We start from the raw sequence: 18,633 nt of genomic DNA, 5'->3' as shown, positions 1-18,633 counted from the left end.
AAAGTGGGGAGAGGTCCTGAGATGTTTGTCAATATGGTGAGCTGCACTACCTTCTTTGAAGCAATGCTTTTTCAAATGTGTTGGACAATAAAAGATGACAACATTCCTCCTCCGTGGCTGTAGGAGGAAGAGAGGGATTCTCTTATGGTAAGGAAGCCTTCTACAGAAATAAATCCAGAATGTTTTGTTGCCTGGAATTTGTATAAACTGTAGTAAATGAAATTGATTACATTTTTTGCTTAAAGAAGCTTATATGAATCAACCAGTCATTGACCATGGAAGATGAAGAACGCTCAAAGTGAAAAGGAAAACTTTAAAGTTTTTAAATATTGAGTCAACTACTTTGTGTCTCTGTGTATTTAAATACCTATCAGACAGCAGTTTTGCTGTTGGTTTGGATCATGGGTGTTCCTATGATTATAAAGATTATGTATAAGTTTAGTGGCCTGACGATTTTGAGCTGATTATTTCCATTACTGAACAAAGAGTGACTCAAGGTACTTTAAAGATTCTTTTTAATAAGGCCTCAGGTAAGCACAATAAAAAGGAATTAGCTGTTATTTAAGAAATATAGTTGTAACCTTCTAAAAACCTTCAGGTGCTTATGGAAATGAAGTTATTTTATGAAAAAATTGAGGTGTTGAAATCTTGATTTAAAAAAACAACAACCCAAAGAATTTCTACCAGTTCAGGAAAGCTTTATATAGATTCTGATTATCAAACATTAGATTCTGAAGTTCTCAACAGGCAAGCTGTTATCTATTGATGGAATAACCATTCGGCACAGTTTTCTATTTAAATGTCTCCATAGTAAAAGGCAGTAAGAACTGCTAGAAGAGCCACACTTAGTGACAGCATCTTCAGCAGTTTTCCCTCGTGTTGCCAAGGCAACTGCATCACCATCCAGTGGCTCAATTGTACGATTTGCCGCTCAACAGATGGACAGGCTTTTGATTCTGAGTCATTCTCCAGTGCATGTCTGAACTCCTGTGGAGAAATGCAGAAATTAAATTGAGAAAAACTGCAGAGAACATTTGGCACGTATCAAGCACAAAGGATATTTTACATTAAGTCTGAATAAGCTAATCCTTCTTTCATCTTACTATAAGTGGAAAAACTTGATTAATCTCTTCAAAGACATCAACTGCTAAAACAATACAGCTATCATCAGCTAGAGGCCTCAAATCCGACTGTTTTAAATCATGTCAATTCATTCGTTTTTAGCATCGTTACAAGACCAAAGTCAATGCTAAAGTGAATCAGCAGCATTGCTGTCACTTACACAGTACCGCACAACCGAGTCTGATCATTATTTCTGTCCCACAGTATGTCAGCTCAGCATGTCCCAATATTCTCTCTACAGTTCTTTCCTCCTCTCTCTCAGGAGGAAACTTCACTGAAACATTCATTTTACTGATTGGATTTGAGAACCACAATGTGATGATCATGTGTATTTATTCACTATGTGTGAATATTGGAGCATATAGATGGGGAAGCTGAGGCTAGATGCAATTTCCCAGTACCAGAATTTTAAAAGTATGTTATTGGATACCTGTGCATACTTTCAGAAAGAAAGTGATGTGCATGAGGTGCTCAGAATCCACCACTGATTCATCTGATACAGACCTGAGCTGTGATAATATTTTAGCAACAAATCCTTCTTGGTGAAATTTCAATCCCTCCATTTGCTAGCTTGACCAGACTATCAAAGTGAGACCAGAGTTTTCTACTGTCTCAGTCTGGTTTATATTTCCTTTTCTTTGTGGATCCACCCGATTCTCCTATGATGCCCAAACATTTAGTCAGCTCTTTAATGCTTATGTTGTTTCTCAGCCCTTCCTTGGATGGATTTCTTTTACTTGAACTGGCCCCTTCTCAGCCTTAGCTACTACATAATTTTGCTTTCTGTATCCCAGCTAAACTACTTTATGTGATTTCTGCTGAGTGTACAATTCAATATCAGCCTCAGGTTCTGCAGATATTCTCCATATCTCTTGAACGGCCTACAGCCCAGAGAAGGTAGCTGTTCTTTCACCTACTATAAAGGTTATTTTGTTTCTCCAATTAGAGTTTACTTGAATGAAATAATAGATCTCGTTTATAATTTCCAGCAAGAGGAATTGGTAGGGTACTGCATGCACAGTGGCATCATACCAGATCTCTATCTCACTATGTCCTCTTGAAAATAAGTCATGTACAAAGATACTATTAAGCAGAAACAATGGACGATAGCAGTTCTACTTCAAACAGGATACAAGAAGGTTGTCAAAGGAAAGTGGACAGTGCAAAGGTATTTTTATTTGATAGCAGCAGCATTGGCAATAGATCTACAGGACCAGTTAGCAATTGCAGCTCACTTTTCTGCTACCTTCTCTCACTTGTCATGGGCCACATTCAAATTCAGAATGTGGACTTTCAGCATCAGGGATCTTCAAGCCTTGATTCATCTGAAGAGACTGATCAATCACAGGAATCTGCCGATCAGCTGGAGCAATTGGATGAGGAAGCACAACTCTCAAGCTCCAGGTCTCAGTGCATGGAGTAGCTAGCAGAGCAACACTACTCAATATGGCTCCTCACTAGACAAAGGGCAAGGCCTAAGTAATTGTAGCCAACTGTCTGCAGAAAAAATGTATGTAACTCTTTTGCTTTCAGTCTTTGTTGGAAACAACTGTTCAAAATTCCAGCTCATGACTCTTGTTCCTGTTTTTCCATGTTCTTGAATCATTGACTATTGGACCGGCTGAATACCCAACTTGGCTCTTTGACTCCTAGAATGAATTTGGAGTATTCTATTTCTATTTCAAATGGACTTATTTAAGCAAGCACTCTTTGCACAGACTTTGATTTACAATCTTACCTACTGTTATCTGTTGGTTTAAATAAATACTTCAATTCCTTGGTAGCTGTGTCTGCGTGCATGAGTCTGCAATCCGAGACAGAACACCACCCACTATGGCAGGTAAGCAATGGAGCAGTTGTGCAGCATCAACAGAAGACAAAGTGCAATACCTCACCTAGACTCTGGCCCTAGTGGAGTAGTGCATGCCTTGCTCAACAGGCTATGGCTAGTGGCGCAATCCCCTTTATATGGGGATACCTTTGAAAAGTGTCTGGAATTCCAAATGAGGCAAGATGTGATAGACAGGATGCTAATTGGCACAAGGTGTATGGATATATATATGGTATATGGACGCGGTGGCTCAGCTTGTCGATCAGAAGGTCGGCAGTTTGGCGGGTCGAATCCCGAGTGCCACGTAACAGAGCAAGCGCCTGTTACTCATCCCAGCTTCTGCCAACCTAGCAGTTCGAAAGCACGTAAAAATGCAAGTAGAAAAATAGGGACCACTCCAGTGGGAAGGTAACAGCGTTCCGTGCGCCTTTGGCGTCTAGTCATGCCGGCCACATGACCACGGAGACGTCCTCGGACAAGCGCTGGCTCTTCGGCTTTGAAACGGAGATGAGCACCGGCCCCTAGAGTTGGAAACGACTAGCATGCATGTGCGGGGGAACCTTTACTTTACCTTTATATGGATCACAAGATGCTGAACTGACAGGTCTGCTATGCCAACCATTTACTTATAGGGCACAATTTAAGTTACTAGGATTGACCATTACAAAGTAAAAAGCTGACAAATTGCCTGCCCTTTACTGAGATTAGCCAGAAAAGCTTTCTGAAAATGCCTCTTGTATGAGAAACCTGGCTGTCTCATCTCTCTCTCTCTCTCTCTCTCTCTCTCTCTCTCTCTCTCTCTCTCTCTCTCTCTCTCTGTGTGTGTGTGTGTGTGTGTGTGTGTGTGTGTGTGAGAGAGAGAGAGAGAGAGAGAGAGAGAGAGAGAAGGGGGGGGCTTCTCTTGCATGGCTCTCTTTTGTCAATATTTTAAAGTGGAAGTTATTCTAATGATACTGATTCTGTACTGATTTTGTTTTTTGTTTTTTCATTGTTGTAAGATGAATTAAATGTTTATAAAGAGAAAGATCGGGTACATTCAGTAATAACAACAACAACAACAACAACAACAACAACTTTCATTGTTGTAAGATGAATTAAATGTTTATAAAGAGAAAGATCGGGTACATTCAGTAATAATAATAATAACAACAACAACAACAACAACAATAAAAACTAGAGTGAAATCACAGAAGAGCTCTGACCACCCGGTCATAATGGCCCCTTGTCCTTACAGCTGAAGGGTAGGTAGGTTGACTCAGCCTTCCATCCTTCCGAGGTAGGTAAAATGAGGACCCAGATTGTTGGGGGCAATTAAGCTGACTTTGTAATAATGCCGCTTGGGGTGTGTGTGAAAGCCCTAATAAGCAGGCATATACATAGAATGAAGGCTACTGCTAAGCTTGTAAGCCGCCCTGAGTCTTCGGAGAAGGGCGGGATATAAATGGAATTTAAATAAATAAATAAATAAATAAATAAATAAATAAATAAATAAATAAATAAATAAATAAATAAATAAATAAATAAATAAATAAATAAATAAGTTATGCCCCAGGCCCTTTCCTTAAGAATCTGTAACAACTAATCTAACCCAGCAAGCAATCTCCATATCCATTTATATCTAGCTTGCAACAGTATTAATAGAAAACTAAAAGATCATCCATGAATGGGCCTGCACCAAGAAACAACAACAACAACAACAACAAGCAAAATGACTGAACTCACAAGGAAGGACTGCTAAAAAGTGTTTGGCCAAAGAATGGCAAGCTTGATGAGGAAGGATATAAGCTGAATTTTCTGGAGTTTCGAAACAAGAACCCCGAAGAAAGAATCCTAGACAAAGGAATGGAGAAGGAAGTGAAAATGTTCCTTTAATGGGGCCTATTAAATCAGTAAAAAATGAGGAAGGACATAGGTTCATGGCCTTTGCTATCTATACAATGATTGACTATAGGAAATAAACAAGTGAATTCTTAGTATAGGAAGGCAAATATGATTTAATAGGTATAGCAGAAACCTGGGACTCCTATAACTGGAATACAGAAACTGAAGGATTTAAACAGGAACAAAAGAAAAGAAGGAGTTTGAGTGAAACTTCACTTCTAATAGCTATATGGACATATCCACAACAAAGAAGTGATTGGTCAGTGTCCTCTTCTTCCTCCTTTATTAACTCTGATTTTTTAAAACTTTATTACCTGCTTTTTAAATTAAGACCCTTTTAGGTAGGAAGCTTGGAAAAATTTCTGTGTGAGAATTTGAGGAGCTGCTATCATTCAGAATAAAACAGCGTGGGATGGATGGATCTTAAGTCCTTCAGTCATAAGCTATGAGTCTTTTAATTTTTGCGCCTAGGACTTGGAGTTCATTAACTGAGTGGGCATTCGATTCTGGATTTTTGGCATCCACAATTTTGATACCCTTAATCTTTCCTGAATGGTGACAATCTAAATAAAGGATTGTAGTTTTGCCATCACTCATGCATAGATACAGCCTGCCTGGTTAGACTTCAGGAAAAAAAAGTCCATTATATTAATTAGATCATTAGCCGAGCTGTTACAGTATTTTCAGAGGATCCCCTAGAAATCTGGCTCAAGTACCTGCTCCCCCAAATCCTGATTTTCCTTAAAATAAATTTGAAGCAACCACAGCCAACTTTAGGTTGAGGCCAAGTAAGCACTGGTCTAGGATGCCAAAGCTTATGGGATGCCAACACTGTTCCCTCTTTCCAAAGCATTATAAAAATGCAAATCTTCGAATGATGGTGCCATCATTCAATGTGGCTTTGTGATGCCATATCGCTTGAAACTGATACTGGCTGTAATGGTCAAGTTTCAACTATGTGTTTTCTGAGATGGCATCAGACATGCCGGATGCAGCCCCGACAACTGTTTGTATATCTCCCTCTTATATCTCCCTCTTATATCTCCCTGTATCGAGAGAACCACTCAACCCCCCCCCCCCAGCATCTTTAGAACTCTGCTTAGCATAGGATTTGGCAAGAAAAATAGTAATTAAAGTCAGTGATGGAAATTTGGTAGGAGAGTGAGGACAGCAGAGACATCCTTTTTAAATCTCTAGGGTAACCATGATGCAAAGATTAACTACAGGAACTCAGAGAACCTATGGAACATTACTTTAAAAAGTGTGGAGAAAAAGAAACCTAACACATATCTTCATATCTACATATCATATCTATATCTACCAGTCAGAAGAAAGTATTAGAGTTCATCATACAATATTACTTAAATAGATGGTTATTTCTGTGTCATGACGGTGAGAGTAATTAAAATAAATTGCCTAATGAATCTTGAAAAATTAATAACTGGTTACAAGTATTCCATTCCCAGAGTCAAAGCTAATTAACCTTTATATGAAGAAATAAACTGGAAACTACAGAGTGTCAGTTATTAAACATTTTGCTAATTTGCAACAAAAGCTATTTCATAATAGATTTCATTTGGTAGACTGATTAAATCTGGAAGAAAAGCTTGCACATAACAGTATTCACTTGTGGCATCAGTTATTTCCTTGGATGTCTATTTAATATTTTTTTTTATCAATTTACAGTATACTCTAGATTAAGTGAATGCATTTAGGTCCCTAAACTAACATTTCATAATTTCACAAGAACAAGGGTTCCATTTAGACTGCAATGATATACACATTAACAAGGAAAAATTCAGTAGTACTTATTTTTAATATATATATGTACCTTAGTTTGAAAAGACATGTATAGAATTTCAGCAGGAGTCTTTCATTTAATATGATCATAAATCCACTCTCATTCTTTTGACTATGAATTTTATTGTTATGTCAAAACATCACTGATTGATTAGAAAATCAAATTTCATAATATTTTGATTTGATAAAAAGCACTACTGGGTATTTTCCAAAGCATTATTAAAGAACAACAAATATATATGTCTGAGAAAAAAACCCTGTATAGCTCTGGGAAAATATAAAATCAGAACACGTGCTCAGATTTGTATTAACGTCTGGAAATGATGACTGAGAATTCAATGCACAAGCAATGTAGGCTGTGCAAAAAAAAAAGGAATATTCAGAAATACTGAAGTTACTCTTGTATTTTAGACCAAAGGTTAGATGAAACCATTATGGACAACTCCTTGGTTCTATAGGTGCTCAGGAAAGAGTTAAATAAGACTGAACAAAAATTCCTCTGTTTCACCAAGAGAGACTTTCATCTCCTAGACCAGCAGATAGACCCCCTAGCTGTATTTTTATATGCAGATGTCATAATAATTTCAAGGCTTTAATTGGGCTGTAGAAATGCTTACAAAGTTTCACCTTTTGTTCAGGAAAATACTCAAACATAAATTACCAAAAAACAAAGAAAAGTCTGCAAAAAAATGAACTTCTGTAACAAGTAAATAGTGTTACAACTAAGCTTGCTCAAAAAAGTGACAGAGATCAGAGAAGCATGGCTATTATCCTGAAGTTTTTCTGCACTAGTAAAAGCCACCCTATCTTATCTATGGATAATAAATAAACCATTCCTTTATTTTCAAATAGTTTAAACTATTTGAACTATTGCATAGTTCAAGCACATGCTTATATATATTATGGATCTCTGAAACAGATGCGATTAAAATTCTAAGGCCATCTACATAATGGTCTGGCACCTAATAAACATAGTACTACTTCAGAGAAACTGATAATGGCTACAGTTAAGGAGGAACAAGAATCTACTACTTAAAGTATTAGTTAAAATTATTCATTTTTCCAAACTATTAACTGCTTTAATCTTGTATGATAGTTTTCATTCTATTAGAATGGAACATTGCCCCTTCTCCCTATAGCTTTATGGATATGGATTCTACTTCTTAATATCATGAAAAACTGTAAGGCAGCAGAGGCCAAAAAGATTTATTTATTTATTTTATTTTAATTCCATTTATATCCCGCCCTTCTTCAAAGACTCAGGGCGGCTTACAAGCTTAGCAGTAGCCTTCATTCTATGTATATGCCTGCTTATTAGGGCTTTCCCCCCCCCAGCGGCATTATTACAAAGTCAGCTTATTGCCCCAAACAATCTGGGTCCTCATTTTACCTACCTCAGAAGGATGGAAGGCTGAGTCAACCTTGAGCCTGGTGGGATGCGAACCTGCACTAATTGCAGGCAGCTGGTGTTACTTAAGGAGGCATTAGCCCACTGCTCCACCAAGGCTCAAAGATGTACATTTTACATCTTTACAATTTCCATTTGAGTATCATCCCTGATTTTTTTTATTTGTATGAGATTACACTGACAAATAAACAAAATAACTTAACAGTGTAATGCTTTTATGCCTCCTTTTTGGTTTTGCTGTAAGGAAAATTCTATAATATTCCTGTGTGAAATGGACAATTTACTTTGATCTAATACAGGTAGCCCACATGTAATGTACATTTGTCCAGCAACCATTTGAAGTTACGATGGTGCTGATACTTGCTAGGGGTCCTCAAAGTTGCTGCCATCACAGTGTCCCTTCGGTCATGTAAACATGATTCGGGCAGTGTGATTGCCTTGCAAGGATGACCTCACACTTTCCTATGATTACCATTTCCTCCTTTCATTACTGGCTTCAAACAAGCAGACAATGGGGAAGCCAGCAGCAGATGGCAAATAGCGACCATAGGATGCTGCAACAGCACAGGGTTTTCCTAACAACAGCAACCAGGACTACTGGAACTGCAATCATAAACTGGCATGGTTAGGTGACATCCTGACTTATGATTGCATCATTTAGTGACAGAGTTCCTGGTCCTAATTACTGTCAGCAGTATGTATGTGTGTGTGTATATATATATAAAATTTCAGAGTATATATCACGGTCATACAAATAAGCAAGCCAGCAAAAACTATACCTGAAACTGTCATGAGCTGTTGTAACTCTGTAGCACATACATTTATATATTACTTGCTATGTTTCCTAAAACGCAATTATGAAAATATTACAATGCAGTACTTATTCTGATCTAACATTGTTTCTTCTACTTTATGTCAATTAAAGCATATCTCATTAATACAATACTTTCTTTGCAAGATATTGAAAATAATACAAAAATCCCTATAAATATTTAGTTAGAAAAATATGGGAATATGTATAATAGAATCACAAAAATAAGAATGGCCAATTGAATCCCCAGATCAATCCAAGAATCCTTAAAAAAAGCTTCCTCAAGCAATAATAGTAAAAATTACAGATTTCCAGATGCTAGAGAAATGCATATTAGTGTAGAGCTTATTGAGTGGTTGTACTTTTAGAACAACGAATGTCCTCTCCCACTGTTTTACATTTCTAATAGTTTTATTGTTTTTAATGGTTATTTTATTTTTTGGGTATTAACTTCTGAATTTTTAACTTTGGAACCTGCCCAGAGTCACAATAGCGAGATGGGCAGCTATATAAATTGAATAAACAAACAAATAAATAAAATTAGTGGAGCATCCCAGAACTCTGATCACATTGTTGTAGTGACTCTCATCACTAACTTCAGGCAAAAGTGTTCTGTATCAAATATAATTCCAAGATAGTCTTCAAAGGCAGCCCCATGTAAAATGCAATGCAGATTGTAGACGCAAGGACATTAATCACTAAAGAGTTGCCAAGAAAGTTTCCATTCCAAGAAAGGCTACAACTGGCTCATCAGCTGAAGCTGAGCAGAGGCTCCCCTGATTCCTTGACATGGTCTCCACTACTTCTCTAGCAATAGCATTGAGTCCAGGAGACCGTCCAAACTGCGGACCAGATACTTCAGAGGAAGTGCTAGTATTAATCGAAGAGTGGTTTTTGTGTAAACAACATCTCTATCCTATTGGGTTTAAGCTTTATTTTATTTTATTCCCACCCTTTTCCTCACAGCTTCCAAGCACCAGGTCAGGGCCTCTTTTGCATCTCCGCTAAACCTAGGGATGACATTAAGCAGTTGGGTATCATCAGCATTTGATGACATTTCATCCAAAGCTAATGATAACCTCTTCCAATGGTTTTATACAGATGTTAAAGAATAGAGGGCAAACAGCTAAAGCCTGAAGCACCCCATACAGGAATGGCCACCAGCTCAAGTTCTCCTTCTTCTGCACTGTCAACTAAATAATCTCAGTAAGGAAGTTGAAGAACTACTGTAAAGCAGTAAAACTAACTCCCAAACTTCACAAGAGGTCCAGAAATGCACCTAACTGATCTTAGTGGAGAGCCTCATTTTAAAAAAGCACAATATGATTGGAACTAGAGAAGCTTTTTCATCAGCGGTGGGATTCAGCCAGTTCGCACCGGTTCAGTAGAACCTGTAGCTAATTTTTTTTGAGTTTGGAGAACTGGCTGGAGGAGGCCTCCCAGGCCTAGAACGGCTCACCGGAAATGTGTGGATTCCACTTCCCGAAGTCTATTCTAGGCCTTGGACGCCCAGGCCTGCATCCACGCAGAGAACCAGTTGTTCAGGTATTTGAATCCCACCACTGATCTTCATGAGTAGACACAGCATTGCCTCTTTCCAGGGACCTATCATGATGCCCTCCCAAGATAGATATTTACCAGCTTTTGAATCCAAACAGTTACGTCTTTCCTTGTTGCCCAAAAGAGCCAGGAAAGACATGGTTCCATCCACAGAAGGCCAGGCTCATGCTGCAGAAAAACGTATCCTACTCTTCAGAATTCACAGACCCAAATGCCATCATAAGAGGTCATACCAATCACCTCATGGGACTCTGCTCATCTTGAGTCTAAACCCAAGTGAGAGCAATTCTATCAGAAAAAAAAAACCTGTGAATAAAATCTTAAAGCTAAACTTGTTTGATTTACTATTATGTGTTAATTATATCTTTATGAGAATGCCCCAGCACATATTTTTCAAGGTATTTCTTTAAGTTTCCTATGTTCAGTATAAAAGCATATGCATATTAAAATTATAAAAGCCAAAGTCTATATTGATTTGATGCAACATTTTGCATACATTGCCAAAGTCACTCAAAATGTACTTTCAAAATTACATCCTGAATTGTTTTAAAATTATAACTAATGCTTACAACTGAAGGCATCTTAAGGCTCATTTTTAATGGAACTTTTAAATTTAATGGGACAGGAGAGTCTGACATGGTCTTAAAAATATCCCATAATGATGGTATTTTAATTATTAATTTTTTTTACTAGGTAGCACGGAACGTACGTTTTTCCTTAGAAAGAAACAACTGAAAAGAGAACAGAAATGCCTCATAAATTTAATGATCCCTGGTTAGAAAGAACAAACTCATAGAAAAAGAAATATGCCAAAGAAGAAAAAAGGGAGAGGGTTTGTTAATCAAATATGAGAAATGGATTATTTTTGAGGATGGAGGGGAAATTCCCAAAGACAAGGAAACTCCCCAATCACAAGGCAAGGCATTGGCAATGGTCTTTCACCTTGTTTTGGCAACAACATAGTTGAAGCATAAGGCTATGCTAATAAGGTATATTATAAATTATTAAAAACCCCAATGTACTGAATGATCAAATGCATTTCAGATTATTTTCTGAATAATTCTGATATGATATGTGCCATAGTACTAAACTTTTATTCACGTTTACTGTTTCATTTATGATGCACCTGACTTAAATTACAAATTACAATTTGCATGTGTTGGTCAGGGCCCAGCTTTTCATGAGTTCTTATCAACAAGCATAAGCTATATGTATCAGACAGTGTGGAAACACAAGGAGCGATACTCTGATTTGGCAGAAACCTATGCACTTGTAAATGAAAATAGAACAATTAAATGAAAAAACATAGCTTAATAAACCTCCTTGCAGCAACCATACAAACCTGAAACAGATGTGGCTGCTTTAATGAATTGCAGTCAGGTGCTACTTTTGTGATCCCATATTTCAAAGGATCTTTTCCTAACAGAATTCAAAGCACTGCACAGCTGCAATAAGTACCTTATAGAGGGTTGCATACTATGATACTATATAATAATTAATTCCTTGTCATTTACTGTCAACATCTTTTTTCCTTTTCAGAAACTGTATCATCTAACAATAAACGATAAAGAGATAAGGGTAGCTAATTTTGTCCTCTGAAAAGTAATGGTTTCTTCCTCAACTGCCAGCCATCTGGTGAAACAATACATATTCCTTTCATCCATACCAATTCTAGGTATCTCTAATCAGATACCTTGTCAGTCAGTCTCCCCCCCTTCCTCACAATTTTGCCTTGTAAGGTGACCTCAATGACTCCATCTTCTTTTCCCATTGCTCCTCTTTTTTTTCTAATTTTCCTTTGACCTACATCACCCTCTACCTTTTTTTTTTACAACCTGACAATTAGCTCCTCGCCAAATTGCTTCACATCCACCCCTTGAACCTATTATTTTACCATCTTCCTCATCACTTTTCCATTTCTACATTAGATCATTTCTATTGAATGTAAACTTGCGGTATGACCCATTCAATAACCAAGAAACAAAAAATAAATATACATTTTTGACCTCTTATCTTTTCTCAATACTGTTCAATTTCTTTCCAGCTGCTCATTCTGGCATCCTGAAGTTCACTTCTGCAGCTGCAATTTTGGCACCTCTCCAATCTGCCTTCTCCTAGTAGCACTCTACCAAGATTACTTTCACCAAAGTTATCGTTGATCCCTCCATTGTCAATCCAAAGATTTTTATTGATGTTCTTACTTTCCTCTAATTCTTTGTCTGCTTTTTTATGCCTCTTCTTGCCTGAGCTCTCTTGGATTTGTGGGATTCAAGAATATGCTTTATCTATGTAAGTTTTTTTTCCAGATTGGAAAACCCTTCCTCTGCCAGCAAGACTTCTTAAGGATCTGTCAGGTAATTAGGAATTGTTGGGCCTGGCATCATTAAAATATTCCAGATGCCAACGGCATTGTGCTGATGGACAACTTGGCATTAAGACATTGATCAAACAACTATGAGCCCAACAGCCTCCAGCAATAGGCTATACTGATACTTCTTAAGTGCAGCATATTTCTTTATATCAAACTGTCATAAGCTCTAGAGTCTTCTAATATTTGCAAGAGGCTGAGATTCTTTCTGTGCCAGCTGGTGTGCATCTAAGCACCTGAGGGAGTAACTTGAGAATCTTTTTTAATTTCATGCTCAGTCAAGTTTAAAAGTCATTAACAGAAACTTTTACTTGAAATACCAAGTTCTGGGAATTATTGTGATAGGAAAGGAAGGTTTATCTGACCTAATCAGTACTGGAACAATCCCACAGAAATGCTACTAGTATATGTAACAAAAAGCCTTGGCCTTTGCCTATCACTGTGATTTAAACTACTGTAGCTGAGCAAATTAGAGGATCCTCAGTCCTATTTTATTGTTGAGTGATGTGATAAGTGGCCAAAATACTACATATTCTATCAGGAAGATTTTTTTCTACAATGTGTGTTTTTAGAGATAAAAAGTCTTAAAAAGTCACAATCTTCTATATTTGGTACGGCTGTGCTGAGATTTGGATTCAAAAAGCAAAATATGATTCAGAGTGTACAAGATTGTGCATACAGCATCTTATCTTTTCTTGGGTTTATGTGACTGCCCTGAGCAGCTGACATATAATCTCAGGAAAAGAAGGGTTTTGCTTAAGATTTCCAACAGATGCTTTGTTTGTTCATGCTCATGCATGCTTCAAATTAAATTTTGCCCTTCATGCCTAGCTCTATTCACAGCCTTATAAAGAACTATTTATTTAGATTTATCTAATCCATCTACACACACTTCTTCTATGAGACACTGCAGTAAAGTACTTCAGTTTAGGAAACCTGCCCTATTTATGACTCTATTCATTTTTCTGAAATCTGTGTGAGATTGTGTCTGATTGTGCACAGAATCTCCATACAACAGCTCAAAAAATGTTGTTTGACAAGAGACTGATTCATGTCACTTTTCAATGAGTAATAAATATATACTGCTAACCCAAAAACAAATGGCCAAGTTCAGCCCATCTTTCTGACTTCTTTAAAATGAGCTATATTTTAATTACTTTTTTAGCACTTTTGATTTTAACATCCATTGTTCATTGTATATTGCTTTGGGTCCTTCGAATGGATGAGCGGCAGAAAAACAAAGAAATAAATGTATCATACAGAATTGCATGATATATCGTATGGCGTAGAGAGGATGATAAAAGGTAGCATTTGCTTCATACAATCAAGCAGAGCATAAACGCCTGCTGGGTGACCTTGGACCAGTCATTCTCTCTCAGCCCCACTCACCTCACAGGGTTGTGGTGGTGGTGAAAATAGGATGAAGGAGTTTGAGGTCTATTCCCCACCTTGGGTTATTTATAAAAAAAAGAAAGGTGGGATATAAATACATAAATAAAAACAACAACAGACAAATCTGATGTGTGTCCAGTCAGGTGGCATCATTTGCTTTTCATCCATTTCCATACTTTCTGTAATTCTGCAACTGACTTTTTTTTACATTTATGTCAATGTACAGATTTAACAGATATCCTTTCTCCTCAGTAGTCCATGAAACTGAGGTATCACTATAAGGGCAAGAAGAGAACCATGCCTCAATCTTTGCTAAAGAAGGAGCTAAGGAGTTATTGTTCCAGTGCTTGTTGTCTATTTCCACTCTATCTGTTTTCCTTTTTTGTATCAAGTTGATTACTTTCAGTTTGTCGGGAGCAAGTGTCGTCTATTTTGAGGTTTTGCACAGAGCAGTTCAAAAATGTTGGGCGCTTTATAAACATTAAATACATAATAACAGCCCTATCAGTCCATGGCAGTCAACAAACATCTATGGGAAGCTGCCAAGAAGAGCATTGACAACTTCAGATTCTAGTTTAATAGAACTATTTTGAAACAAATTGGAAAGTTAAGATCCTACCCCATGTTTATAACCATTTTCCAGAAAGAGCTGAGTAGATTGCTTGCCAGAAAAATCTCTGTTATTTGAATGTATGGTGGCCATATTCCACCCATGTATACTCCATTTTATTTATTCTGCTATCTTGATATAACACCCATAAAAATATTTTTAATAAAGCATATCCCCAAAATACAGCGAGTCATTATTTATTATACTAAAAACACGGCTATAAGAACAGTTAGTTCACATTCACCAGCAATGTTGTATCTGACCCATATCATTTATTATCTGAAGTCAGAAGAGCAGCAAGCTTATGAAAGAATTCAATTAAAATTATATTTATGAACATAATTTTTATTTTGCATCAAATAAGATTATAATTTATAGAATTAAACTAACTTCTAGGAAGTTTAGTATAAGTCAAAAAGGACAGTTTGCTCTTCCCTTGTTCAGGTAGTCTCCGCTTAGCAATAGTAACTGGGATCAGAATTTCTGTCACTCAGCAATGTAATTGTAAAGAACGATGTTGTGTGACTGAGTCATGTAGCGATGACAGTTGGAGAGGAGAGAATAGAATAGAATAGAATAGAATAGAATAGAATAGAATAGAATAGAATAGAATAGAATAGAATAGAATAGAATAGAATAGAATAGAATAGAATAGAATAGAGCAGAGCTGGAAGGGACCTTGGAGGTCTTCTAGTCCAGCCCCCCTCAAGCGGGAGAACCTATACCATCTCAGACAAGTGACTGTCTAGCCTCTTCTTAAAAACCTCCAGTGATGGAGCACCCATGATTTCTGAAGGCAAGCTGCTCCACTGGTTAATTGTCCTCACTGTTAGGAAGTTTCTCCTTAATTCCAGGTTGCTTCTCTCTTTGGTCAGCTTCCAGCCATTGTTTCTTGTCCTGCCCTCTGTTGCTTTGGAGAATAATTTGACCCACTCTTTTTTGTGGCAGACCCTCAAATACTGGAATACTGTTATCATGTCACCCCTATTTCTTCTTTTCTTTAGACTAGCCAAACCCAAGTCCTGCAGTCATTCTTCATATGTTTTAGTCTCCAGGCCTTGGATCATCTTAGTTGCTCTTCTCTGAACTTTTTCCAAGCTCTCAACAACTTTTTTGTAGTATGGTGACCCAAATTGGCTGCAGTATTCCAGGTGTGGTCTCACTAGGGTTTTATAAAGCGGTACTAATACTTCGTGTGATCTTGATTCTATCCCTCTGTTTGTGCAACCCAGGATTGTATTAGCTTTTTTGACTGCTGCTGCACATTGCTGGCTCATAGTCAAGTGATTGTCCACTAGGACTCTAGGGTCCCTCTCACAGTTACTGTTTTTGAGCTAGGTCTCACCTAATCTGTACTTATTATCTTTGATTTTTCCTACTTAAATGTAAAACTTTGCTTTTCTCCACATTAAAACTCATTTTGTTGGATAGGGCCCATTGTTCCAATTTGTAAGATCTTTTTGAATCCTGAGCTTGTCTTCTGGAGTGTTGGCTATTCCTGCCAGTTTAGTGTCATCTGCAAATTTGATGAGTTCCCCTTCTATTCCCTCTTCTAAGTCATTGATGAAAATATTGAAGAGTACTGGGCCTAAGATGGAGCCTTGTGGTACCCTGCTGTTTACTTCTCTCCATGTGGATGTAGTACCATTGAGGACTTTTCATAGAGTATGGTTTGCCAGCCAGCTACAAATCCATCTGGTGGTGATGTTGTCTATTCCACCTTTTTCTAGCTTACCAAGCAGTAGATTGTGGTTACTTTGTTGAATGCCTTACTGAAATCTAAGAGCCTTGGTGGAGCAGTGGGCTAATGCCTCCTTAAGTAACACCAGCTGCCTGCAATTAGTGCAGGTTCGCATCCCACCAGGCTCAAGGTTGACTCAGCCTTCCATCCTTCCGAGGTAGGTAAAATGAGGACCCAGATTGTTGGGGGCAATAAGCTGACTTTGTAATAATGCCGCTTGGGGGGGCCCAAAAGCCCTAATAAGCAGGCATATACATAGAATGAAGGCTATTGCTAAGCACATTGGTTTGTGCTTAGAGTGTAAGCCGCCCTGAGTCTTCGGAGAAGGGCGGGATATAAATGGGATTAAAATAAAATAAAAAATAAATACTATGTCCACAGCGTTTCGCTGGTCTACTGATTTAGTCACTTTATCAAAGAATGAAATAAGATTGGTTTGGCATAATCTATTTTTAACAAACCCATGCTGGCTACCAGTTATAACTTTGTTTGCTTCTAGTTGTTTGCAGATCTGTTTTTTGATTATCTTTTCCAGGATCTTCCCAGGTATTGATGTTAGGTTGATTGGGCTGTAGTTTCCTGGGTCCGTTTTTTTCCCTTTCTTAAAGATGGGAACCACATCAGCCCTTTTCCAATCCTTAGGTACTTCCCCAGTGCTCCAGGATTTTTGAAAGATATGGTGTAATGGTTTTGAGATAACATCTACCAGCTCCTTCAGAACTCTGGGATGTAATCTGTTGGGTCCTGGTGATTTACAGTATATTCATCAAGGTCGGATAAGTGTTCTTTTACCATTTTCTTGCTTATTTTAATTTTTGTTTCTAGTTTGTCTTTTGCAGTATTTTTTTGTATGTTGTGCTATAATTACTTTGTGTGTGAGGACTGATGCAAAAAATAAGTTAAGCAGCTCTGCTTTCTCCCTATTGCTTGTTACTTCTTTGCTATCTTGTCTCTTTAGTGGACTTACAGTTTCCTTGACTCTTTTTTTGTTATTAATATGTTGAAAAAACCTTTTTTTTAAATTATCCTTGATTTCTGTTGCAAGTCTTTGTTCATTCTGAGCCTTTGCTTTCCTGACTTCGTCTTTGCATGTTCTGGCTGTCTGTTGATAATCAGCTGTAGTTATGTGTCCCTCTTTCCATTTTTTGTACTTGCCCTTTTTGTCTTTCAGTTTGTCTGAGAGATCTTTGTGCAGCTATGCTGGATTCTTCTTGACTTTCTTGTTTTTCTTTTTTGGTGGTATTGTGCTGGGCTGGGCTTCTATGATCATATTTTTCAGAGTTTCCCATGCTTCTTGAGTTGTTTTCCCTTTAGGATTTTCATCCATAGAATCTTTCCTAGGTTCTCTCTGAGTTTGTTAAAATCAGCTCTTTTGAAGTTTAGGACATTGGTTGAATTATTTTCTATTGCTTGTGTTTGCATTATATTGAATTATATTGAATTTAATAGCCCTCGATTACCATAGTTAAATGAGGACCCTGGGGGTCTGTGAACAAGGACCTCAAACAAACACAACTTCTGATTTCATTCTGGCTTTGCCATTGATTCTATTTGTAGGAAGCTGGCAGGGAAGGTTGCAAAATGTGATCACATGACCACAAGATGCTGCAACAGTCAGAAATATGGCCAGTTGCTAAGTGCCCAGATTACAAGCACAGGACCAGAGGGCTGCTGCAATAGCCAGGACTTTGAGCACTGGTGGTAGCTAGCACTCATTCAGCATCATCACATGCCTGAATGGTTGTGGAATGAATGCTAATTAAACCGAGACCCCCTGTATTTCAATAACAAACATACACAAATCTTTGTATTGGCTTGGGACTTTCACTCTAAAACACAGCTCTTCAAACTTGGCCCTTTTATGACTTGTGGACTTCAATTCCCAGAATTCCTCAGCCAGGCATAAAAGGGCCAAGTTTGAGGACCCCTGCTCTAAAACCTGGATATGAGTTTGGGATTTGAGCAAACTATAGTGGCTAAGATGTTTGATTAGTACTGGGGAGATCGAGGAAACCCATGGCCATCCTTAGCTATGGAAACTCACTGGATGCTTCTGAGCCAGTCATTCTCTCAGTCCAACCTATCTAACATTGTTGTTGCTATGGAAGT

General features: G+C 37.7%; 1 protein-coding gene across 1 annotated transcript in view; it reads right to left on the bottom strand.

Moving 5' to 3' along the window:
• Positions 1 to 498: 498 nt before the first annotated feature.
• The window catches only part of CDKAL1 (CDKAL1 threonylcarbamoyladenosine tRNA methylthiotransferase), a 315,714-nt gene continuing 297,579 nt past the window's right edge, over positions 499 to 18,633 (bottom strand). The window contains exon 16 of the mRNA XM_081325955.1: positions 499 to 987. Coding sequence (XP_081182081.1) covers positions 796 to 987 — 192 coding nt within the window. The 3' untranslated portion in view covers positions 499 to 795. The remainder of the gene's footprint in view (positions 988 to 18,633) is intronic.

The sequence above is a fragment of the Vipera berus genome, assembly GCF_964194415.1.
Source record: "Vipera berus genome assembly, chromosome: 3".
In the NCBI taxonomy this organism is placed as follows: domain Eukaryota; kingdom Metazoa; phylum Chordata; class Lepidosauria; order Squamata; family Viperidae; genus Vipera; species Vipera berus.
This window is presented reverse-complemented; position numbering and strand designations above follow the sequence as displayed.